Source organism: Opisthocomus hoazin, chromosome 3 (assembly GCF_030867145.1).
Source record: "Opisthocomus hoazin isolate bOpiHoa1 chromosome 3, bOpiHoa1.hap1, whole genome shotgun sequence".
Classification (NCBI taxonomy): Eukaryota; Metazoa; Chordata; class Aves; order Opisthocomiformes; family Opisthocomidae; genus Opisthocomus; species Opisthocomus hoazin.
The window spans coordinates 46,021,395-46,048,671 of record NC_134416.1 but is presented as its reverse complement, the minus strand read 5'-3'; the positions used below and the strand labels follow the sequence as shown (position 1 = coordinate 46,048,671).

Below are 27,277 nucleotides of genomic sequence, written 5' to 3'. Positions count from 1 at the left end.
ACACTGGAAAAAGACAATTTAGTCCAAAGCGTATAAAAGCAACTGAAGATATCTGAATAGTTTGTGGGGGATGTGTGTGTGTCTAAGTGTTTCTATATATACTTACTTATATAGAAACATGCATATGCAGAAATATCTACTTGCAACATTTATATAGAAGGGAGAATAAATGCAGAAGGGGGAAAATGAAGTACCCTGGAGGGCGACAGTAACAGAAGTGATGACTCTCCCCAGGTTTGAAACCCAGTGTGGGTATCCTAGGTTGATTTTAAGAACATGCATTCAGCTCCATTTTTTACATTTAGTACTGCAAGTAGGACAGTCAAATATAATGCAGTAGTACCTGTACTTTCTCAGATCTTCTTGCTTGCACCTACAGTGAACATAACTAAACTAGACTCGTACTGGGGATTCAGGCACTGCCAAACAACACTGGAGGTGGTCAGCTGGCTTCCTCTGGACATCCTCAGGTTTCAGTTAGTTAGATGTCTTGACTCCAGAATCCTGGGCAGATGCAGGGCCTTTAGGTCGGGGTCTGTATTTGATACGATTTCCAAGCCTGTTAACGAAATGAGTCTCTAAACCCTGGCTTATAGTTAAATGTGTCTCACCACTGGGCATTTGTAGCTTTGAAGTCTATCGTGGAATTAGATGTTGTACACAGATCAGTCTTTTCTTACACAAAACCTAGACAGGAGGAAGAGGACTGAGCTAGTTCACTGTCTTGAAAGCTAAGATATATGGACTTAAATCCTTGCTCTAAATCACGAGGTGAACTGGACCTCTGGAGTGGTAAGAGAGGTCTTTAACTACTAGCCAGCAGAATGGAGGACAGCAGAAGCTTGCTGCCTGGGCTGTAAGAGGGGATGGTCAGGTTTCTTCAGGCAAGATGGGCAAAGCAGTGACGAGCTCTGCATTGCACCAAAGCTAAGACATTAAGCAGCTTAGTGTTATCAGAGCTGGAATGGTTTGTACATCTGTGCCCAGCAGCAAAGCTGTACTGTTAGCAATTTAGGAGCCTCAGGAGCCTGGGCACCCACAGGAGTAGGCAGCAGATCAGAGCAAGTGTTTGAAGATGTAAATTTTGATCAAAGACTTTGAAGTGTTTGTAGGAGGCAAAGCTGTATAATATGTCTACTCCTCGTCTTTTTCCCTTCTTGGCCTCAACTTATGAACTCACTCTCACTAAAAACAGCCTCAGAACTCCATCAGATCCCAGCAAAGTATTTCATGATGTCCTTCAGGAGGAACCAGAAGATCTGTCCCTCATAGTCACTAATGCTGCTGGATCTTCATGAGGTTTCTTTAGCTTATGCTTTGCAGTGTCTCTATGAAATAGTAAAGTTGGCAAGGTCACTGCACAGAATTTTAGATAGACAAACTGTGGCATGTGGGGTTAAATTTCAAGGTAAGCTGATAACAGCTTGGCCAGGAAACTTGTGTGCTGCCTGGCTGATCGTTTTCTTTGACCATGCTCTTTGGGAGATGCAAAGAACTATGCTATAAATTAACAGATTGGTGAGAAGAACAAGGAAGTTAAAAGAGTATAAAAAAAGAATGTGTGACAACCCTAACTGTCTTGATGAGTGAAATTTTCAGTAAAACGTTAAGGTCCATACAGGAGTTTTCTAACCAATACACAAAGAAGTCAATCTTTAATAAGCTGGCAGTACCAACTAGATTTGCAGTTAGGTGTAACATAGATGTTTTTACAAATCATTGTGTGTTAAGGTCAATATAGATGGCTGCATTATTAATTTGGTGAAAGGACTGCAAGGGTCATGAAGGCAAATATTCCAGGGAGTAAAGAAATTTTTGAAATATAGAAGAAAACTAAGGATATGGAAAAATTTCTAGTCACTTTTTTCCCAATGTAAAGAACTGGAGATGCTCTGTAAGCATTGACATATCACTGCAGTGAATTATGTAGATGTAATACAAACAAAGCAAAATGTGGTCTAAGATGACTCTTTTTTCAGGTGTCCATATTCAGACAAAATGAAAAAAAGGCTGTCCCTTCCCTTCAGCTAGTATGTCTCATAGAACAGAGTGTAAATGTAGATGGTTAAATATACCGGAGGCAAGAAAATAAGGAAAACTAAGCTGAGAATGATTACATATTTAACTCTGAGACAGGCTGTACGCTCCAGAATGAAATTCTAACCCACTTGAAGATGATGGGTCAATTTGTACTTCTGCCAGGCCAGGAATTTCCCACAGGAAGCTATCTTCTGAACACAAACAGGCATTCAGATCTGAGTTAAATTTAGCGGTGGTCAAAAACCAGAATGACTTGAACAGGAGTTTTGCAGTCCGTCTAACTATCCAGGCAGAGCTCTCTTAACAGCAGTGCTCTGTTTTTGTTTTGTTTTGTTTTCCTCCCCAGAGGCATACCTTTTTTTGAATTTTTTTCTCTTTCTGCATCCCCAGCTGTTGGTTATCAAATCTGTATTGGAGAATTAAAAGAACAAAAGTCTGTGGGGATTAACTTGATAAGAAGTTCATGTATATCAAACGCTGAAATGCAATGGCTCAAAATCTTATCAGTAGTAACATATTAATAGTGACACATTTTTTGGAAGCCTTTACTGGAAAGGATGTAAGCACGCTGGGCACACTGAAGGGAACTTGACCTAGGCCCCTGCTTCTAATGTGATAATTTCCTTTCTAGCTTGATAGCAGTATCCTAGTTCCATACCTTACTGAGCAGTCCAATTAAAAAAAAAAAAAAAAAAAAAGCAGAGGTATAAGAGGTTGAAGGGACTTGGAAACATCAGGCACATTATCAGCATTTTCTCCGGGCATGAGGTCAATAGTATTAGTTAAACTGGTGTAGCAACTGCTCATTTTAAAGTGACTCATACTCGAATGATAAAAATACTCAAGTGTTAAGTACTGTTCCATATGGCTCTGACTTAAACAAAGGGTGTCATTCAAGGGCCATAGGACTACCAGGCAGGGAGGGCCAGATCGCACAGGGTTCTGACCCTGCTCTGACTCAGGATAATGCTGCAGGAAAGGCTGAATATGTTTCTCAACCTGGGATGCTGGTTATCTGCTAAGGAAAAAAAGAATATATCAGCAAACATGATAATGTAATTGCTAACATATTTTTTATTTCATGGGCATCATTTTCCTGGATATGATATTGATCTTTAAGCCAGCAGTGTGCCCTGGCTGCCAAGAAGGCCAATGGCATCCTGGGGTGCATCAAGAAGAGTGTGGCCAGCAGGTCAAGGGAGATTCTCCTCCCCCTCTACTCTGCCCTGATAAGGCCCCATCTGGAGTACTGCGTCCAGTTCTGGGCTCCCCACTTCAAGAAAGATGAGGAGCTACTGGAGAGAGTCCAGCGAAGGGCTACGAGGATGATGAGGGGACTGGAGCATCTCTCCTGTGAGGAAAGGCTGAGGGAGCTGGGCTTGTTTAGCCTGAAGAAGAGAAGGCTGCGAGGGGACCTTATAAATGCTTACAAATATCTTAAGAGTGGGTGTCAAGAGGATGGGGCCAAACTCTTCTCATTGGTGCCCAGCAACAGGACAAGGGGCAATGAGCACAAATTGAAGCACAGGAAGGTCCATCTGAACATGAGGAAGTACTTCTTCCCTCTGAGGGTGACAGAGTCCTGGAACAGGCTGCTCAGGGAGTTTGTGGGTTTTCCTTCTCTGGAGATATTCAAAACCCGCCTGGACAAGATCCTGTGCAGCCTGCTTTAGGTGACCCTGCTTCGGCAGGGGGATTGGGCTAAATGGTCTCCAGAGGTCCCTTCCAACCCCTACCATTCTGTGATTCTGTGACTCTGTGATCTTGAGAAACACCAAAGACTCATAGAATAAGGTGGAAAATGTTGGGTTATATTTAGGTACTTGTATTATTGAATTGACCTTTTACTAAAGCAAAGTGCATAGAAAAGGAGGAATAATTAATCAAAAACAGAAACAGTAATGATAAAAATATTTTTTACAATTAGTTTGATGCTGTACTTTTCTGAGCTAATAGTAAGAATTTTGGAATCAGTGTAGAAACATTCTCCTGACTTTGAAAACTTTAACTTGAGCTTTGGTTCAGCCTGGGCACTGCAGGCCAAGTATTTGCTTAGGGTGCTTTACCTACATCTTTTGCTGTACAGAATGGGGTTGCAGGCGCTGGACCTTCAACTGGCCAGTTCTACGCTGCTGTCTTCCTAGAGGACAAATTGAAAGGAAAACTACCACTGATACCTGTGGTCATTAGAGTAGATCCTTTGTACTTATCTGTCACTGTTCACAAAGAGCCATATGTGAGCTTTTCTCTTTTCTCTTCTTTTCAATGACAGCTAAGAACTGAAGTTAGTGACTGCCTCACAGTGATATGGTCATAATTTCACTCATAGACCAGTCAATAGCCTTTACAAAGAAATAGCACCAAGTGGGATATCGAGTACAGGTTAAATGTAATGGTTAGTATCAGAACTGAGAAATGAACATGTTCTGGAGATAAACAGACATTCAATTTAAGAGTGAGAATGGCAGCAACCCAAAAAACTGTAATCCTGCTTGCAGTTACAGTTTTAATCACTGATGTGTTTTCTCTTATGGCCTGGTTTTGCCTTAAATTATCTGGACTGATTTTATATTCCCCAATTTTTCTTCATGAATGGTTTATATAAAAAGAACAACTGTTCTCCAAATATTAAGGAAAATTCTTATCAGATAATTTTAGTAATTCTATGGAAGTCAGTCAAGCTGCCCACATGAATGGATGAAAAGTGTTTTTGTGTCAATATTGTTTGCTATTAGACTGTGATATTTTTTTGTGGCTTCTTAGCTTTAAGTCTGAATTAAACATTCTTATTGATGCTATTTTTACTATAAAGCTGATGATTTCTTCTATCTTTTCAGAATACATGGAGTGTTTGTAGTACAAGAAGGAACTCTGGAGATTTTAAGTTACATGTGTCTGGAGAGAAGCTTTGTAAGCCTTTTGAAGTCTTAGAGAGTTAAGGGAAATTCACACAGTCAAATGGCAACACTTGTTTATTCTCTTCACCAAGTCCCAGAAGTGTGGTCTCTTGGGTCTCAGATTCTAGTGGTACACGGAATCTACTGATGGATTCGCTGGTTGTCTAAAGTGGCTTTGCATGCCCTGGAAAGCTAATGAGGGTAGCAACGATATTTTAAATCCCACACTTAAAAGAAAATCAGGCCTATAAAAAATCCTGTATAAGTGTTTAAGTTATAAGACATTAGAATAACGCATAGAATTTGCAGTTGTTCATCTTCTGAACAAGTGTAAATGACAGAATACTGAGAGGAATATAAGCAGTACCTTATCTAAGATAGATGAAGGACCTGAATAATTATATTAATATAATATTTAAGAGAGCAAAGTTTATAGCAAAATATCTGTGCAAGATGATGATTCAATGTTTGTGCCTGTGCATCTGACGAAAATGGAACCAAAGAGATATTTTAAAACTTCCATAAATGTTGAATTCTCTACTAAGGAAAATAGTTAAAAACTCATATTGGCCTGCAGTGGTAGTGTCTACTGAGCAGTGGTTTTGTTGCTGTTCTACACAGCTAGTTTTGAGAGCTTGCTGTGATCCCGATTAAGCAAAGAACCTCCAAATCAGATTATACATCTGGTAACAATTAGAAGGAACAGTTACCATCCAGAACATAGTATTCTCACTGGAAAAAGAAAAAAACCACATTCGGTGGTATAATTAAGCTACAGTTATATGTAATCTCCCTGTCTCTTCTTAAACTTTATTCACACACTTTTATAATTGTTGCATTGCCGTTTTTCCAACATGTTGAAGTGAAAAATGCCTCATGGATGACAAAACTCCTTCAGGCTGTCGTGTTTTATTGAGTGTTATGAACGAAACAATGGAACTATAGTCGTTGTGATATGGGAATACAGAAAATATGGGAGAATCTTTAGCACAGAGAGGATTGTCTTGACCGAAGGATTGAACAAAAGCAAGAATTAATGCCAGGAGATAGTTAACAAATAGTCTCAGAGGGTGAGCGGTAGAAGCTCCATTTTAACATATTTAAAATTTACATCACTAAAGAATTTAGTTTGGAGGGTAACCCTACACTGACAAGTAGATAGATTAGATGATTTATGTTCCCCACCCACATTTTTATTTTATGTGGTTCTGTTTGTCTCTTGAGCAATCTAAGTAAACAGAAAATTATATAAATGAAATATTTAAAATGTAAAGAGTGTTTAAGAAATAATATAAGAGGGCTTGATGAATGAGATGTTAGACACTCTGCTCTGAACACTGGCTAACCTGAGGTGAACCTGGTCTGGTGATTAACATTAGCTGAGATTAAGCAAATGGATTATGATGTTTTTTTCTAGCTGAGTACACTTGGAATAAGACTAAGGTTGTTCATTTCATATGGCATAGACAATCACATGCACAATTTATAAATCTCTGAAAACAAGGTAACTATTCTTTTGTTTATATGGGATGTGACTGTGGGTGAGTATAATTAAATTATATGCATTACTTATCAGCTATATGGCATTAGACATATTCTTATATATTTAGAACAAAGTGTTCCACTTAGTGTCTTTACAAAATTTAGCAGCTTTGTGCATAAAGTTTGAATGTGATTTTGTTTATGAGAACGCAGGCAAAGGGATTAAATTCTGAATTCTGTTTGATTTTCTTGCAGAATAAAATTCTTAACATTGTAATCATTTGATGTTTTGCTAAGGAAAACTTCTTTTTCTTAGTCACTTTAGTAAATTCAAACTACTTCATGTTTGTCATGAGATTTGTCTTCTCTTTATTTGTGCATTCTCTTTTTTTTGTTTTGGATTTCTTAATTTACACAGTGTCAAGACTCAGTCTAATAATTATCTTTATGTAAAAAGTGTTGTATTTCTCTTCCAAATGTTGCTGCTTACATAACTGAATGTTTTGCACAAGTACAAATATCCAGAACAACTTCTGAGAGGTTAATTCAAAAGTGATTATTGTCAGTAGTCTATGAGAAAAATCCACTTATTTTATCTCCTGTAAGAGTGCATAATCATACAGCTGGATGAAATTACACTTGATTTTCTTAAAGAGTGAGAAGTCATAGTACAGAGTAGCTGAGGAGCTATGTCTGTTCATTTCTGTCTCTGGCTGTTATTGATAATGACTTAACAGTTTTCTCCCCTTCCCTAGAGATCCTGTACTGGACTCTGTTAACAAGCTCAAGTCTTTGTGGCGAGTTAAATAGGGTAACACGACATTCGGTTCACTCAAGAGCTTTAGTAGTGTCGTTGCTGCTTTCATCGGAGTAGAATATTCACTGTGAAAAGAGAGTAGGAAAGTTTGTGTTGCAGCTACCAAGAATAATGCCCGTATGGATTTCCTCTAGAAATATCATTATGAACAGAATGACACATGGAGCATAAAATGGCTGGTTCAAATTGTGTCCCTAGTCTTAACTTACCTGTGAACATCTCAGTTTAGAAGTGTAATGAAAATTCAGTCAGCTAAGGAATAGAGGTGTCAAAAAAGATGAGCTCTCAGTGATTTCAGTTGAAGTAGAGCTCCTCCCTACCACAGAAAGTAAGCCATTTCACTAGCCCTAGGTAAGCTATTTCACTAGTCTTCACCATGGACAGGGTTGTATAAGTTGCTGCAGCCAAGCTTGAAAAATTCTTCCTACGTATTCCTTAATTAAATTCTTACAGGGTTGTGTTTTTTTTTAATTTCTTTTTATTTTAAATGGAGTTGTGATTACCTAAATAAAACTTTTTGTGCATCATTCTAGTGCACAGCTCTTTGGTTATTCTTCAGTTTTAGCACTTCGAATGAGTACAGTTTAGAGCATAAATGATGTATCAAAAAGTGATGCTTCTTCCTGTGCTCTGATTAGTGTTTAAAATAACAAACAATTAAAAAGTTAATGAAGGCCTCTTAGTGAAGGCAAAACACCCAAGATGAAAGCAATGCATTAGTGGAAAAGCTGTATCACCGAATCACAGAATGTTCAGGGTTGGAAGGGACCTCTGTGGGTCATCTCGTCCAACCCCCCTGCCAAAACAGGGGCACCTACAGCCAGCTGCACAGGACCTTGTCCAGGCAGGTCTTGAGTATCTCCAGAGAAGGAGACTCCACAGCCTCCCTGGGCAGCCTGTTCCAGTGCTCTGTCACCCTCAGAGTGAAGAAGTTCTTCCTCATGTTCAGATGGAACTTCCTATGCTTCAGTTTGTGCCCATTGCCCCTTGTCCTGTCTCTGGGCACCACTGAAAAGAGTTTGGACCCTGTGTTCCTGTCAAAGCAAGCCAATCACTAAGATAAATGATTTTATTCATTTAAAGGTTTGTCATTACCGTACCTGTTTATTGATTGGATTCAAGTGGAAAGACTGTAGTGAGAGTACTCTATTTTCAAGCAAGACAACTATTGATATAGTTGTCAGAAATAATCTGTTGTTTAAAAGACTGGTATTGAAATGTTTCTATTGAAAGGCTACTTCTGCTGAAGAATACCTGAAATTTTTGTATCTTTATAAAGTATTTAAAGACTTTTGACTTACCAAAACAGTCTTATTTGATCAGTAGTTTTTCTCTTAGTATAAATGCAAATATTGTAGTGGCTTATGTATCATGAAATGTAAAACATAATAGAAAAGCAAATGATATGTCAATTTATGATGGAACAACTCTAAAACATGTTCTGGGCCTTATTCTGGTATAGATTACGGTATGGTAAATCAGGAGGCCTTTCTCTGGCTCCAATGGATTTGCCCTGGTATAAAACTAGTATATGAGATCAGAATGAATGGCATTGTCTCTCAGTTTTGTTATTTTGGACTGACTATGGCTCATGCCGAGGCACAAATTGCTCCCTTCTAACAAGGATTTTTCTAATATCTTAAATATGAAATGTTGTCATTAGCTTCATCCTCAAGAAAGAAAATATCTAATTATCGTTCTGGACTGACAAAGTACATTCCTCTAAGGAAAGGTCTCTTGTACAAAAATGATAAGAGATTTGAAATTACATTGGAGAGTCTTGGGAATATTTGCAAGTAGAGCTATGCTAACGTAATCCGACAGTACTGGAGTCTTTGTGGAATGTAAAGATAACAGCTTGGATCCATTTAAATCAAACGATTTTTGGCACAACTTGCAGCTGTGGGTTTCTTATCATTTCTCTTTCTGCACCTTTCAAAATGAAGACCATACTATTGCTAGTTGTAAGAAAAGTTTTACATCTATCTCCTCTTTCTTCCAGATTGCTGTCAAAATGAGTGAAACATCTTCAACTAGTTACTCGGTGAATCAGCCAAACTCCTCCGAGAGTGAACAGAGTTTATCAACGCGTCATTTCAATGTTACTGAACCTGTGGTGGCAAAACGGATCTGTTTTTATAAAAGTGGAGATCCTCAGTTTAATGGGATCAAGATGGTCATTAATAACCGATCTTACAAAACATTTGATGTCTTGCTGGACACTTTATCCAAAAGGGTCCCATTACCTTTCGGAGTAAGGAATATTAGTACACCAAAAGGGAGACACAGCATCACCAATTTGGAGGATCTTGAAGATGGAAAATCTTATATTTGCTCCCATCAGAGGAAAATGAAGCCCATCAACCTGGAACAGGCTAGCAAAAAGCCGCTGCCTTGGCAGATCAGTAGGCCTGTGAGTGCTCGTCGTCGAGCTGTGCAGTTAGCAAGGGAGAATGAAGATGGATTTAGCCATCGAGAAAGCAAAATAACAACTCCCAAAAAGATGCTTGTTTTCAAAAATGGGGATGTAAGACTCAGGCGCACCATAGTTCTGGGAAAGAAAAATACACAAACCTTCGAGGCCTTTCTGGATTATATGAGTGAGTTAATGCAGTATCCAGTGGTGAAACTATATACCACTGATGGCAGAAAGGTGAGAATAAAAATTAGTACTAATAATTTTTCCATGATTGCTTCTAGATAATTTTCAATTAAAAATGTTATTTTACCAATTATAAGCCTGGGACATCGGCCTGGTGTAAGAGGTGGTGTAATGATTTTCAGTTGTTTCCTTTCTATGCTTTTTCCCCTTCAAAAAGGCCACTAGCTTGGAGGAAATATACTGGGATCTTGCGATCACAGAGAAGCAAGTGAGAACATTTTATTTTAAGTCATCATGAAAAATCACTTTTCTTTTTCCTACTCAGGCCTCTTTCAGGCATGCTCTCAATTCTGTGTTTTTACCCATTTACACAGAATCTTCCTTTAGTCTTCATGCTGTTTATCTGCGAATTTTATTGTTTTAAAAATACTGTAGGTAGTATCTAATAGCCACACGTATTTTATCATTACACAAATGCAAACAGGTTTGCCATTAATGACTTGGATCTATAACACCTGATTGTCTGTTATAGTTTTAAAACATAGACCGGGTTCTGTACCTCTAAACCCAGATGATACAGCACTAATAAGTTTGATTTTCATCTCACATGTTGTTTTATATCATTTTATCTCACTTAGTGTTTTATCTATGTGTTGTTTAACCACAGAAAGCACTTGTGATTATACCTAACAGATCTCTAGAAAGAGATTTGCATACAGAGCTCCGAGAGTTCAAGGGAAATCTTGGGTTTACCCTCCATTTGGTGAAATTTGTATGAGGTTGGGAAAATGTCTGATCACCTATGAGTCAGTGAAGTGCAGTTTGTAAACGTTATCTTGCGATATATTTTGGAACATAAATTCAAAACTGTTAGGCAAGGCTCTGAATGCCTTGATCCAGTCAGACCTGCTTTGAGCAGAGGGTTAGACTACATGAGCTCCAGAGGTCTTTTCCAGCATATGTTGCTCTGTGATTCTGTCCTATTCCTCTGTGGCAGTACAGGTCAAGTACTTGTGGTGTATTCTGAATTTCCCCTTTCTTTCTCCAAATACATGTTCATGTGTGTATCTACCTCCAAATGTGTACTCTTATTTCATGGCTATGAACAGTCTCTGTGCAACAATGAAACAAAATTACATATGCAAACACCTGAATTATAAAAAAATTTTGATCTGGATCCACGTTGCTTCTTGAAGTCTTTTTCTAATATATTTATATAAAGAGACATACCCTTACAGAGATAGGAATTGCCTTATAGGAATTGAAAAATTAATTCGTCCTGTGATACATATTTAATAGCCTGCTGCAAACTAATGTAGAGATTAAAAAGTGAAGATATTAAGTCACGAAAGGGATAAATCTCTTACATTTTTTGAGGGGGGTTACTAAGGCAGAGAATTTAATATTACTTTTTTTTTTTTTTCCCCAGGTTCCTAATCTTCAGGCCCTGATATCGTGCTCTGGAGCTGTTGTCGCAGCAGGGAGAGAGCCTTTTAAACCAAGCAATTATGATTCTCTTGGGTATTCACGGCCTGGTAAATTGCTTGGAATTGCAAATCGTGTGTACCCAAAAGCAAATGCCAAGTCAGAAAGTGAAAATAGTAAGTTCTTTGAATTAATTTGTATTTTATTATTTGATTTATCTCTCTCAACATAAGACATAAACCATGACAACCTTACTAGGATCAAGGATATTCAAAAAGGCTAGTTGGAACTTTACATCTGCTCTGACTCCTCTATAAGCATAAGAAAGATCAAAGGGTTAATGTTCTTTTTAAAATTGTGAGTTTATTCTATGTACTCAGCTAGTATGCATATTTTTTTTCAAACAGACTTATTTAGAACATCGATACAAATCTATAAGTATGTTTTATTTTAATGCACTTGATTGTCACTGTTATTAATTTTTTGGTGTCACAGTCAATAATGGCACTGGTAAAAGAGAAACCGCTGGCTACTTCAGGCTCTTCATTGGCTGAATTTCTTGAGCAAATCTTTTGTGCAGTTTTCAGAACTTACCTTAGCAAGTGAAGGTTTGACTTGTCATTGTCATGACTTTCACTTTTTCGCGTGTTCCATGTTCCACATAAACAGGAGAAACATTATAGCACACGTCCGTTCACAAATTCATCATGGTTTTGAAGCTGCTTTTGTCTAAACAGCATCCTGACATCCTTCTGTGTATCCTCATGGCTGTGACTGATACATGTTTTTTGGATAAATTTGGAAAAAAGTACATAAAAATGTACTTTCCCTTTGATTACTCATAGACTTGTGCCACTGCCAAGGTCAGTAAGAGTGTGAAGTGGCTAGTGGATGATCAAGAATACGAGGAGTTGTTGGAGAGAAGCCAGGCTAGCTGAATAGCCTGATGTTGAAGGGAAAAAAATGCTGTGGTACCAGAGCTTTAGGTCACATGGCAATCTTCAGCAACAGAGCATCCTGCAGGGCACTGCTACTGTCTAGGGGGAAACTTGTTTAATTCGGAGGTACCTTGTACTCTTGATACAGCTGCATGCTCTACTGGAGAACACAGGGAACACTGCAATTGTTTCTGTACTGAGACTTTACACAGTGATCTTGACAATCTGATGGAGCACAGTGATACATAAGACACTTGGTTTCAATTTACTTGAAGGAATTTCTTCCACATCCCTTACAGTTTATTGTGTCCTCACCAAACTATTAATTTTAGTTTTTCTCAATCTTCATATGCTTTGGCTTGCACAACTTGAGAGTTGTTTGCAGAGCATAAATGATGAGTCAAGAGAAAATGAACAGGAACATTCTGAGAATGAAAGTTCTGCAGAAACAAAAATCCTACCCAAATTTTGCTCTTAGCCAGAGATTGAGCAATGGTAGTAAATGTGAGTAGCTGAGTAGTTAACAGCAATTACAGAAAGAGAGAGGAAAAAACAACCTGAGAAATTAAAAAGTATCCTATGTAGGACACATCACTGATTATGTGAGAGTCTGAAAATTCAAATTTCAGGCACTTTGTTCCAATTCCATTTCCTGAGACAAAGAAGGTGAGACTTTTACTTTGGGAAGCAGAAGGTCTGGTCCGTGTTAAAGGAGTTGGTACAAACTTTTATTTCTGATTCAGTTCATAGTAAAACATATGCTTGGGAGACTTGTAAGGCACTGCGCCTAAATTTATAGACATGCATCTGGAATAGTAACATGTTAACTGTGAAAGTCTTGATGTGAAACCATTTGTGACTCACTTGAGCAAAAAAGAATGCTTAAATTCAAGCAATGTAGATAAGTTAATATTACATGTGTTAAAATAGCTTTCTGCAAGTGAAACCTTTCTGTTAAATGGTGGCTTCTATATGTTTAGGTATCAGTAGCAGTCGTGAATATCTTTGTGTGGGTGTATATGCACTGTTTCTCTCGCACATGCAGAACTTCTTGGAAGGCAGCAAAACTTTATTTTTATCTAATGTTCTTTTATCTCTCACCTCTTCAGTGACAACTGCTAGAGAGCGATGAGATTTTTTTTTTAAAAGCCATGTTATTACAGAATAAGCAAAACAGATTTTGGGAATATTTAATGTGTACGCAAACACATATTGGGCCAAACTCAAAATTCATTAATGTCTGTAGGTATTCTCATTGGCTTTACTGAATTTTGCTCCATTGTCTACAGTACTGTAGCATAAAATGTATCTCAGAATGTTATGATTCAAATTCAGATTTTATAAGAAGTTCAAGTGCTTCATTGTTTACTTCTCTATAGAAAGTCAGTCCAGTGGATTGGATCTGAACCCTTTATCCACATGTCAGTGACACTACTCACAGTAATTACTCATATGCTGCAGATTGTTGGATTAAGCCCAGGGACATACATATATGTTCACCTTGACTGGCACATTTTAGCAGTACTGTAAGAACTAATAGGAAATGATATATTAATGATCACTAAGGCATGAAGAAGTAAAGTTGGCAGCTTGAAGCCCAAACAAACGAGGGCCTGTGAATCGCTTGAAAGGTTCAAGGCAACCTCAGCTTCCAACAACAGATAAAATGAGAACATTTGATACTATTTTAGTCTTTGGAGCTTCAAAGAAGACTAGAGCTCTAGCACTAGAAAGATCATATTGCAAAATAAAATTAAATGGAAAAGTAGTTAAATGTCTGATTCTTTATTAAAAATAGGTTATATTTCTCTAATAATTTCTTAAAATGATCTGCAAAATTAGCCATGTTTTTCTTTTTATATTCTCATACTCTGGTAAAATAAACACACTTCCTTAGTTTTGGTACTAATTTTTCTCTTTTCTTCTTTTCTGTCCCTTTGCTGCCTGTCTGCTGTCTCACCATCTGGATCCTTATGCATGATGTTTGTCTGCTCTACTTTCCACCTACTGAATGAATGTGGGTTCTTTCAATGTAAATATTGGTAGTGAGAACTGAAATGGGCTATAGCTCAAGATCTCAGATATTCTCAGTTTCTTCTGATAAAGGGTCCAGCAATGATAACAACTCAAATGATAACAATTCAGATTCTTCCTATGCTCCTGGCAGTCATAATGGTATTGGAGGAAATCAGACAGTTACTGGTGAAGACTTGTCTGTGGCACAGTATGAAGATGACATTGAGAAATCTGTTCACCTTAATCAAGATGGGAGTATCACAGTGGAAATGAAAGTTCGATTCAAAATTAAGGAGGAAGAAACCATTAAATGGACAACGACAGTAAGTCGTGCTGGCCTTTCCAATGAGAAAAATACCACCGTTTGCAGTTCTACAATGCATCCAGAAGACTGCTTATCCAATGTAAATGTATCAGAATGTGTAAAACTGAAAGATGTTCCATTTTTGAAGAGCTCAAATAAAGAAGAGGGAGACTCATTACAGCAATTCAATGCAGAAGTGTCAGACAAAGAGTCAGAATCTGATTTAAAAATTGCTGGTTGTAACATCTGTAAGAAGAACAATTCTGCAGATCTAGATGTAAGCAATGTACCTGAGGACAATATCAGGCCTCACTTTTATAGGCCTCCTACCCCTGGGCCAAGGCGTGTTAGACAAAAGAAAGCAGTAGTTCAAAGTGTCACCTTGGTATCTGAGAAAGAGGTTCAGGAGAAGACAATAGGACAGTTTTCCTACAGTGAAGGAATACAGAACAGAGAAAATAAGTCTGAGTATTGCATGGTAGCTCATTCAAGCAGAAAAAAATCAAGTGTCAGTAACCCAAAGTTTACTGAGATGAATGACAATGATTTATTAAAGCTTTCTTCAGAGAATATAAAAGAAGAAATGCTTTTTAAAGTAAGCCACGAAAGTAATGATTTAGTAGAAACCACAAATAGGAAGACATTAGAAGTGCCTGACAAGGATAAATTGGTACAGAATATATTGGAGAAATCAGTTGTGGAACAAAGCACATATAATAGTTTAGTATCAGCCTGCAAAGGTAACATCAGTGGTTTCATACCATCATCAAAAATTTACCAGGCAGCTAGGCCAGGTTCAGCAGACCACATCCATGAGTCATGTGATATTAAGCAAATAAAAAGATCACTGAGTTCTTTCATTAGATATTCGGAATTATGTCAGTCAAAAGAAGAAACAAAATGCAATGCTGCTGATTTATTACATTTTTCTCAAGATTCAGTGCATTCAGCCTGTCCTGGGCATAGCCAGACGAAGATGATGGTGACTCCATGTAGTAAAGCTGCTGCTGAGAAAATAAATCCAACAACTGGATTCTTTCCTACTGTTACTGAAAGTGAGAATCAAATCAGTGTCAGGACTGAATCTGTGATGGCAACACAGCTCATTGATGAGAGCCAATCTGCATCTTCCTTCACCAAAAAGAGGACGAAAAGAAAATCGTCAAACTTTCCAGAACAAGATACATATGAAAATCAAAAAAGTAAAGAAATTTCAGAGATGATTAAAAGCAAGGGAATGCATATCACAAGCCAAACCACACAGGATTCCACAACTGAGGCTATGGATCACTATTCCGAAATGCCTCAGAAAAAAGGAACGGAATTTTTTGTAAAAAACGATGGGTCTGTTAATTCAGACAAACGAATATGTCCAGAAGATGAGTTCTATCACCAGGATTCAGTGGAACAAAATGGATTGTCATGTAATAAAAAACCAAGAAGTAATAACAACAAGTTGGCCAAGGTAAAATTGAAGTCAGGCAAAAAAAAAAGTATTTTTGCATCTGCAAAGAACGAAGATGGTCTAATGATGGTTGATTCAAACAGTGAATCTGAACACAGTCAGGATACACAGAGTACCAAGAAAGAAGGCCTGTATCTCACAACAAATTCTTTTGAACAGACGTATAATTCATCAGTGATTTCAAAGCCATTGTTGGAAGTGCCAAAGAATCTTAACTCTGAAAAAGAAAAAAAAAAAGAAAATAATATTTTGGAAAATTTGTCATCGAAGAAAGAGAAAAAGCAAAAAGGGATGAAGAAAAATCTAAGTAAGGGTGCAAACAAGTTAAATATGTCAGAGAATGCCATTACACTAGAGGCTCTAAAACAGGAGGACTTTCAAGAGCAGGTTGTTGAGCGTTCACTTCATAACTATGTCCAAACTTGGATGAAGAACTTGTTACCAAACTCTGTCTTACCCCCTATAAATAAAAAAGAAGGGACTGTGGAGAATAGCAATGTCTGTAATTTTCCTAAAGAAAATACTGATGGTTCTATAGAGAAAGAAACAAGATTTATCACAAATACAGTGCAAGTAACTGGAAAAAAACATCTGGTTGAACATAATCTAACCAAAAAACCATTAAAGCCTGTTTGTGAATTGGGAATTTTAGAAGAATCAGCCAAGGATTCACTTGAAAAACAAACTGACTCTTTGATTCATGCTAGCACAACTACAGTAGAAACAGCCAACTATTCACTAAAGTCACAATTTCATCATGATGATAGGCTACATCTGTTTCACGAAACATGTGACTATGACAAAAAGATCTCAGAAGTTGATATTCAAGATGCCAACTTATGTCAAACAAAAAAATCTGAAGTTGCTGTTCAAGTTGATTGCACAATTGTCAATGAGAAAATGGGAACTGATATTCAGAATAATTGCATGTCTAGCATGTTGCTGCATGAACTACAATCAACTTTACTTGCTCTCCAGAAAGAACATAGTGGATGTATAGGAAAAACTTGCAGCCTTTCAGATCTTTCTCCTTCAGCTTTAGGTTCTTCTTCCAACGTCCTCCTAGCTTGGCTACTTATCCTGAATCTGAGAGAGAGTTTGATCGGGACAGTCAAAGATGATATGCAAAAAGTTACCTGTAGCTGTTCCGAAATGTTTACACAGTTACAATTTCTGAAACAAGCTACAGTCGTAGAAAAAGTTGATGAACTGAAGGCTGCCTTCTCACATTTTCAACAATCAACAGAAAATAACTTATTACACTTTGGGAGAGAACTCAAAAAGCAGAACTCTACACATCATTGCCATGAGAATATGCCCATATCTGAAATTCATAATGGGATACATTTGCATGAAAATGAGAAATCAGTTGAGCCTAGTACTCCAAAGCACAGTGTAAATTCTGAAGAAACTCTAAAATTGGCTGGTGAATTAGAAAGCTGTTTTGATACACAAAAAGATCCTTGTAGAGAAACAGTGATTTTAGACTTGAGTGCTCCCAAAACACAGCTGGCTGGTCAATATGCTAATCCTGATTCAAGTACATGTAGCCTTGAATCAGCTATAGAGCCACCTGAAAGAGATGAAAAAATGTCTGATAGCCTATACAAAAAATCTCAAGATAAAACCACTGATACATCATTCACTAATGAAGAGTCAGAAACTTCAGTAGAACCTAACTCAACAGTTCACAGTGTAACTTCTAATGATAAAAATCATATTTTGGATCAGGATACTTCTGAGTTAGAAGGTGAAAAAAATGTTATACATGTTACTACTGGTAAAAGTGAAGATGAGAATGTTGATCTAGATAATGCAAAGTCAGCAGATAATGACAAAAAAATAAATCTCCAACATGAACTAGCTACTCAGACCTCTGTGGAATATAATAATGAGAATTATTCTATACAGGAAGACAAGGAAGATGCAGAAACTTTGGAGGAAACTTCTGAGAGGTCATCTACGGTCTCCCCATTATCATTTTGTTATGAATCAAAACAAATTACAGAATGTGATATGAGCGAAGGAGAACAGAAATTGCAAGTGGAAGAACTGGAGAATAAAATTTGTTCAGACAGTTCTCAGTTAAAAAAGTGTTTAAAAAGTCCTGCTACTTCAGACTGGTCAGATTACAGACCAGATACTGAAGAGAGTGATTGTAGCTTTAAAGCGTCCAGTGATTTGACCAATGAAAGCGGGGAGGAAGCAGTACTTGAAAAACATTATAATGCTGGCTACGTGAAAAGAACGATTGAACGACTTTATGGCAAGACAGAAGCTTCATTTAAGCCTGACTTTCACAAAGGGTTTCCTTACATGTCAAAAGTATTTCAAAAGGAGACTGAAGAATTTCACTCTGCAGTGGTGGAAAAAAACATTTATTTTTCTCAAGAACCTAGGCCTTGTTCTGCAGAGAAACTGTCACGTTCTTCACTACCATCACAAGAATTTCCAGTAAACGTAAACACAGACAACACTATGTCGAGAAGAGAAAATACTTCTTTACCAACACCACAACCTACTCTTAATGGAGGAGAGACAAGTTATGCCAATGACTGTTCAGGGGAATCTCCACAACAGCATTGTCAACCTAGTGTACAAGCTAATGAAGATGGAGGAATATTGATAGATAAAGGCAAATGGCTTCTCAAGGAAAATCATTTGATAAGAAGATCACCACCTGAACAGATTGGAATGTATGGTAATTTGGATACAACATCAACAGACACAGTCCTTGATACTAACAGTGATGATGTTCCATACTCACACTTTGGCAATCTGAATCAGTACCCAGTCTTCAATGAAATCTCTTCTTCAGAACTTGAAGACATGGCTAAACCCTCTGAAAATTTTTGCAACTACTTCAATATACCTCATAATAGTGATTCAGACCCTTTCCAGGATGATTTAAGTACAAAAAGCAAACCTAGCCACAATGGTAAGATCACTTCCCTTCCTGCAGCAAACAAAGAAAAGATCAAACCGTCAGCCATGGTAGGTTCTACCTCCACACATCTTTCCACACAGGCCGATAGTAATTTTCCAGCCTTTACATCTGTAGAATTTAGATTGCCTGATAACAAGGTGCATCCACTGGAACAGCCTTTAAATGAGGAGCCCATACAGTCTCAGCCGACTGATGTTCGTAATGCTAGCAGAAGTGCTTTTCAGCAAGAAGATTCTCTGGATAAACTCCATGCTATATGTGGCCAGCATTGTCCAATACTGATGGTGACAATAACACCAATTAATGAGGAACAGAGAGGTTATGCCTACCAAAAGGCATCTGATATTGAGAACCACCTGGATCCATGGTTGTTGGCCAAAAAGAGTGAACATTTACAGTGGTCAGGTGAAGATTTAATAACAGATGAAAATAATCATGTGACTCTGAAGAATAACCGTATCAATAAGATTGCCAATAATATTTTGAATAGGTTTTATGCTAATAACACCTTAGATTTTATTAGTAATTTTGGAATTCTTACATCTTCAACTCTGAAAGACACGATCAGTTTAGGGATGTTACATATTATAGAGAATATGAATGTAAAACCAATGGAAGTCAGCAATTGTCAAAATAATGTATCCGAACACATATCGACTGATCTTGTAATAGCAACAAATAGTGAGCTACCCAACAGAAAATCAAAAATATGCCAAACCCTAAGAATAAGCCTAATTCATATTGTTGGAGAAAAATTTTCTCCTGTGTTGGCAGATCCAGCAGAAACCTGTCATTCTGAAACATTTCTGAAGTGTGACACTTCTTTAAATAACAGTGAACATAATGCCTCTGAAAATCTGAAAAATGAAAATGCCTTTCCTACAGAAGAAGAAGAAGAAGAAAAAGAAGAAAAAGAAGAAGATTGCTTTTGTACAATGGACAACTGAAACAGTAAAAATAAGAAAGACTTGTAGTAGAGACCTTGGAATTTCTATATTAGATTAGTGTAAACATCTTCAGAAAAAAAAAAAATCACAGCATAAGCTGCTGAATGCCACACCCAATATAACTCGCATTGTAGATACAGCCCAGACCTAGATAAACATAAAACACAATTGTATATAGTTGCTGAAATACAAATAATTACTTAGATCTTGATAGGAACCAATATAGGAAGAAAAGCTATTCTTCTAAGACAGTGATTTCTTGGTTAAAAAACCAGAGTTTCCCTGAAATGTTATTTGTTCAGAGATAATCAGATATATACCATCTCACTTGTAAAGAAACAACTACTACTTACTAGAACAGAGAACTGAAATTTGAAATACACAACAGAGTTCTAAGACAAGATTTCTGTATTTCATGACGTTTGAGAAAGGGTTTGAGAATTGTCTTTCAGTAGAAATGCTTTTTCCAGAACAAGATCCATTGATATGTTTAATTTGAAATAAAAAGTAGGGAATACTATTCAAGTGCTGTAAGACAATGAAAAGTAGGAAACAGAAGTCATGTTAATTTTACATAGATTAACATCATCAAACTGCTATTTCAGTTTTTAAAGACCAACTTCAGAATACTTATGTGAGTAAAGAGACCTTTCTGTCTGTATAGAGGATCATCCACACCACAAATGAAGTTTGTCTTTTTTACCCAAAGGACGCTAGAGAAGGAGCGTGTTTAATGCCACTGGGATTCCACAAGAACTGAGAAGGGAGACAGTGTGTCAATGAACTTCCCGTCTACCCTTGCCATATTCCCTTCTGAGGCAGCACAGCTTACTCTTAAATTTGTTCTACGTATACTACAAGTTTTAGTTGTGTGTTCTTCTTTAACCTCTGTACTTTAAAGTTGGCGCATGTCTTTTGGGTTTTTTTTTGTTTTGTTCTGTTTTTTTTTGTAAATATGTTGTGTTATGAGAATCCAAGGCATATGTACTATGTTTCAGGATCTTTCAATATGTTGTTAGAATTATCTTGGATGCCTGTTTACAGCATTTTTTTAATACTATATGTGTGTAGTAAGCACTTGTATATGGTTTACAATTTTCAGTAAATGATTTTAGATATGAAATTGGAAAATATTTAGTGGATATTGTGATTAGGCAGAGTATTTCAGCTTTTTGGTTAGACCTTAATCCCTAACACTGCGTAGTACCTTGCTTCAGTGTCAATGAAGCCAGAGATATACCTGAAGAAGGAAGGTGCTATTTTTCAGTTAGAGAATGAGAATCTGGCCATTCTGGAGGCTGTTTCTAGACTAACTGGTGTGTACATGCTGTGATAAGCCCTGGACCATGGTACTTTGATTATCCAGACTGGGGTCCTAATTAAAAGCTGTCACAGACCTCTTTCGGCCCAGAGGCTTTGATTGTCTCCCTGTGGGGCAGAAGGTATGTGGAGGGGAAGATCTGGATCTTGCGTCTTGGACCAAAAGAGATTTACAGTACAGGTAGGAAACCTAGAAGTACTCATCAATTCTTTTTAGGAGTCCAGTGACAGATATGTTTCCCCATAAATAACTGATACATTTCTGTTGTTTGAAGCACTGTATTCTTTTTAGGAGTCCAGTGACAGATATGTTTCCCCATAAATAACTGATACATTTCTGTTATTTGAAGCACTGTATTCTATCTAATAAACTAACATTTCAACCCTGAAGCAGCATATATCGACTAATATATTTCACATCAAATAGCTGTGTGTTATTTCCTATGCGGGCCTTGTTTCTGATGTTCTTCCCTCTCTCTCTCCACATTTTTTGGCATCCTCCTTTGCATGTTTTAGAACTGCTCCAAGTGAAGAGTCTCAATGATATTTTTTCATCCTTTTACATGTCAACACAGAAATAAATTCTATGTTTGGAAAATGAAGCTCAAAATTACTAGAATCCAATTAGATGCCATAAAGCATGCTGAGTACCGGGCTTCTCTGCTGTAAATGATGTTTAAATATTAGATAGTCAAAATGAGAACATATATACATCTCCATCACTTGCAGTCTTTCTACTGCATTCACAGACCTTAACATTTTCAGATCAAGGTTCAAGAACCTTTAATCAGATGTTTATTACAGGTTTACTGAGCAAACTAAGCACTCAGAAGTTGGGGTGTGAGGTACTGCCTGAGGTTACAATTAGTTGGAAGTGACAAGCATATTAAATAATGTGTAAAGAACAGGATAGAAAACAATTCAGCAGGTATTCAAGTGCTTTATATATATTATGCCATTCTTCTAGAAGGAATTCAGGTTTTATCTTACCATTGTTAAAAAAGAAACAGCCAACAGAATGTATAGTTCCAGTCCCAGGAAGTTTCAGTTTACATAGTTTAGCCCCCTGCTAGAAATCAACCACAAAATTAGGTAAGTAATTCCATTTAATTACTAAATCTCACTTTAAAACTTGTTATCTGTAGTCATTACAACTTCCACAGGAAGGATGTTCTAGAACTTGAATCCTTCTTCTCGTGTCTTTTAACTGTTTTCTAATTTCTGTCCTAAGTCTAGTCATGGTTAGTCTATATATATGTGCCTCAAAACCATCATTGTCATCTACTTACACAAGTATTTTTCCTACCTGGTACCTATCAACAAAACCAGACACTCTCTCAACTTGTTCTACATAAACATTTTTGCCATTTCCTCTAATCATCATGATTGTCTTTCTCAGGACCTTTTCTAGTTTCAATAAGGCTTTTTTTTAATATGGTTACCAGAACTTTATGCAGTGTTTAAAAGATTGTCTTGCTAAACTCTGGGACACTGACAGTAAAATTTCTCTAATTAGAAATCTCTCTCCTGGTGCATCTTACAGTTACATCGATGACTCACTCCTGTATTTTTTTAAGTGATAAATTCCCCATTCACAGCATTAAGTTTTGGTAGTATTTTTAAAATGCATTTCCTTACACTTTATGTTGTTAGGTATTATCCCTTTTCTACTACTCTGGATTTTCTGTTCCTCTTATGCTTTTACCAGATAAATTCCAACATGAATTCCTGAGAAACTTACTAGTATCCCTATAAATTTTTACTTCTCATTTCTGCACAAATGCATAATTTCCCATTTAGCTAGTTATTTTGTTACTCTACAGTCTTGCACTAATCCACTTCTCCATTTTATCTACTAATTTCTCATATAATGCTCAGATAGATAGGGCCACTGTAATTTGCTTGTTTACAAAGATGAATTCTCATCATCATGGAGGAGACTGAGTACTTGAACAATGCAAGTCTGGATACCTTGTGCCATGTATCTGAAGTAAACTGATGCTGATAATGTTTTTTATATTTAGCTGTGTATATCTGCAGATAATTCCCCATTCATTTAAAATTTGTTCAAAAACATTACCTAGTATTGCTTTGGTGTGAGATACATGGATTTTAGTATCTCAGTGCACTCTTCATCCCATTCTGGTTTTCCATTTTGAATTTCCCATTCCATAGCCCATTCTTGTCAACCATGCTGGTATTTCCCAATTGCTATATGTCACCATTCTTATTAAAAAAAAAAAAAAAAAAAAAGCTTTTTATTGTGAAGGCATACTTGGCTTGTGTTCTCAAATTCAGCACATAGAGTACATGTAGTCCTTCTTTGCTTATTCCATTTCAATGTGTATGGTTTAACAACCCTTTTACTAGTTTATTTTATTTGCCTTTGCTATGCCATGCTTTTTAGTTCGGTTGACTTCATTAACCTCTTCCCTTAGTTTTGAAAATTTGCTATTTTTAAATCAAAGGCATTTGGGACTAATTTTACTGTGAACCATTATAAATATTGAAGGATTATAAAAAATATTAATCATACAATAATCTTATTAAATAACAGTCAAATCTAAGATTTCTTCTAAATACAGTATTTTCTGGTTTTTTTCTTCTTTTCTTTTCAGCAATATCTCACAATTAAATTTTCAAACAGATCTCATTGCCAGCGCATGACAGGCTTACATGCAAAACACTTAGGTAACTGAGAATTTATTGACTATCTTTATTACCCTTGACCTGAAAAAAATGGTCAAACAGGTCTTCTACTGACTTTGCAGTGAATATTCACATATGGGTAGAGTTGAAAACTGGAAACTATTTACTGGAAAGGCTCCAAGAGATGGAAAACATTGTATTGGAGAAGAAGCTATTGCACTTGGTGATCTATAGCAATCACTACTATTGCTAGTGCAATAAGTAGAAAGCTGGACGACACGGTTTTGCATATCTAAAAGTATATATAGCATAAAAACTAATGAGAAATGACTGATTTCTTAGAAGTTTTAGACTCCTCAACTGGAGTGTGTAGAAGTAGTGCTTCAGTATCGTTTATTGATTTTGATTTCTGTAATGTGTAAGGCAGATTTCTCTTTACTTCTAAGGATATCAGAAGAAAGCAAGTCCATTTAATTGTTTAATTTATCACTACTAAACAAGTTACTTGACTTTTACAGCACTGATATTATAGAATATAATTAGTCTAATTACCACGTTAATCCACTGTAAGAATTAGGGGGACTATTTAATGCAATTTTCTCACCTTAATAAACTAAATTAAGACAAGAGGTTAAGTACTTCCACATAGAGTAACTTAGATGTTGTATACATATTCTGTTTTCTCAGTTATAAGTGAGATTAACATGGAGGATTATATAGTCACTTGTTATCAGTCAGGGCTCACATAAAGTTGGAGCAGACACTGTTTTGGATAAAGAACTCCCTTTGTAATAGAAATAGCAAGCTAACTTCAGCTGTAGAAAAAGCAGATTACCGCGAGTTTCGAGAAGGGTCACACTGCTCTGTTGTTGAAAAATGTCATTCTGCAAGTTGCTTCTCCTTCTCAGGTCTCATATTTATTACTTTTTCCCTATTCTTTCAGTTTAGTGTGTTCAGGCTATGAAAATTCTTGTAACAATGGAGTGTAACCTGTTGGTAAGAGTAGCTCTTTGACAATTGATTTTTTAATAATGATGATATAATTACTCAGGAAGCATTGGTACTGTAGCTGCACGTTCACAGTAGTTTCAGAAAAGTGCTGCTTTAAGGGTATCTCTTTAAAATTCAGTAGTGGTGTGTACTCCCAATTTCTCATGATAATAATGTATTTTAGATACCAGCTCTTAAACAATATAACTTCTCTCAGATTCTGTCTTTTAAAATATTCACACTTTCTACTCAAGTCATGGACCTACAAGCATTTGTCCAACAAATACATAAATCTCAGAAAACTACTGTGGAGTTCCAATGGCTTGAAGTTTGTCCTCAAAGATGAACCAAGCATTACGTTAATATCTCCCTTTCTCTTCCCTCAAAGTATGAGAGAGAATATCTATTTTAATAGTTACTGATTCTACAATACTGCATTTCCCAAGGAATGTGTATTTTACACACAAAGCACAACAGCCACACAAAAGTAAAAATTTCCTCAATAGGTATAGCCCAATGTTTATAGCCAGACACAAATAAGACTTGGAGATTCTACCAACAGGTCTCATTCATATGTTTGAATTTGTAATATGCCTTTACTGTGCCTTGTTTTCAGCCTTTTATTAAAAGTAGTATTAATTATTCAAACATAACTGCCAAGTGGTATGAAGGACAAATAGTCTCAACTCATTTATTTCCTAGATACAAAGATACTGACATGCACTATGCCTAGGTCAGCCTAATTATAATTTCTTAAATATCTTTTATTTTTGGACATGGCTAAACATGAGCAAATAAAAGCATTAGTCCTACCTTATGTTTTCCAGAATGCCATAGAAAACTAAATCTAAATTCCTCAAATCATTGCTTGGACTAGTCCTGAAATAATATTCTGCTGCATCATAATTCTGTGTATGTGTCATGATCAACATCCACTGACGTCTTTAAGAAAATGCCCATGGCTAGCACTGAAAATACAGAGTGACACTTAAAATAAAAGTGACTTCGCTGAACCTCACAACAGAACTGCAGGATAGCTTATTGCCTGGGATTTAAGATGCACAAATCTACTTGAAGTATCTCAAATAGTCAATAAACACAAAATTCACCGTATCGTGATGAGCTGACTCGTCATCACTATATTATTTCTTAGTGTTTTAGCCAGAGCAGACAGGAACAAGCATCCTGTGATGGAGGGAAAAGTCACTAATGCAGGTAAAATGTGTAGCATAGATGAGTCATTAGATGACAGGGGGCTTCAGTAGTCAGTAAGGCCCTTTACTACTGCTGCTGTACATTCGAGCAAGTTCTCTTTTAAGAAACAGTGATATTAATCAGTGGCGCAAAACGATCTCTGCAAGCTCAGGAAATGCATTAACGTATACCACTTGAGACAGGTATCAGCTAATTAGAAACATTGAGAATGAGGGTGTTTTCTTAATATTCCTTCCTGCTATAAGCCACCCCTCAGTGATACCATTTCCCTTAATTCCATGACGTTAATACTCAGCTTCCACTAAACCAAAGTCTAAATCCATATGTTTGGTCTTGATAATTATGAAATTTAACTGTGGAAAGAGTATTGGTATGTTAGGGTGTAATACTAACACTGCAGCACAAGAATAGGTTGGTAATCCTTCAGTGGATTCCAAACCAGCTGTTACATCTGTATAGCCCATCACACCTTTGCAAAGTTACAGATCCTTGCTTAAAGAGGTCTGTTTCAGTAGATCTAATTTGCTTTGAGAGACCCTAATGCCTGAAGTGATGGGTTTGTTATTGCAAACCTAGCTTGCTGAGAACCTGTGTGGCTGTCATTACACAGCACTGCATTGGGCAGAGCTGATATATCCTAAATAAACAGAAAGCCATATTTGATACAATTTAATACTATATTTCCAAACTATGTTTGAAAAGGGATCTACATTTGTGCAAATCTGACTTTGTCATACGGCATATGCAGAGTAAAAGATGTAAATGCAGCCTGGTAGTTCTTGATTTTTGCATGCCCAACTTGGCAAACTCAATATTTGCCTGCTGTAATTTTGTGAAATACATATTTCTGTATTCGTTGACATGATATTGTTTAGAACTTTGATAACTAATATGCATTTTGCTTAAGAATATTGAGTTTAAGTAATTCAGTGAGTTTTTTTATCTTTTGATAGCTAGGAAATGGAAGGTGTCAGTCCTCACCAGTGATATGCCATCTGCAGGAACAAGCTCAAAGGTTTATATTACACTGTATGGGGATCACAGCAGTTCAGGACCTATTTTTCTTGATGGAGAGGAAGGAAAATTATTTCAGAGAGGCAATGAAGACATCTTCACAGTAAGTAATATATATTCATTGCATTGCCCTCTTGTATCTTGCCAGATTGCATGACATTTCAAAATCTATGTGGTGAAAAGACGGTCATTTTTTTGGATGTTACATG

General features: G+C 36.8%; 1 protein-coding gene across 1 annotated transcript in view; it reads left to right on the top strand.

Moving 5' to 3' along the window:
* Nucleotides 1-9,250: 9,250 nt before the first annotated feature.
* The window catches only part of RP1 (RP1 axonemal microtubule associated), a 196,656-nt gene continuing 178,629 nt past the window's right edge, over nucleotides 9,251-27,277 (top strand). The window contains exons 1-3 of the mRNA XM_075415269.1: nucleotides 9,251-9,889; nucleotides 11,268-11,439; nucleotides 27,008-27,171. Of these exons, the coding sequence (XP_075271384.1) occupies nucleotides 9,251-9,889; nucleotides 11,268-11,439; nucleotides 27,008-27,171 (975 nt within the window). The remainder of the gene's footprint in view (nucleotides 9,890-11,267; nucleotides 11,440-27,007; nucleotides 27,172-27,277) is intronic.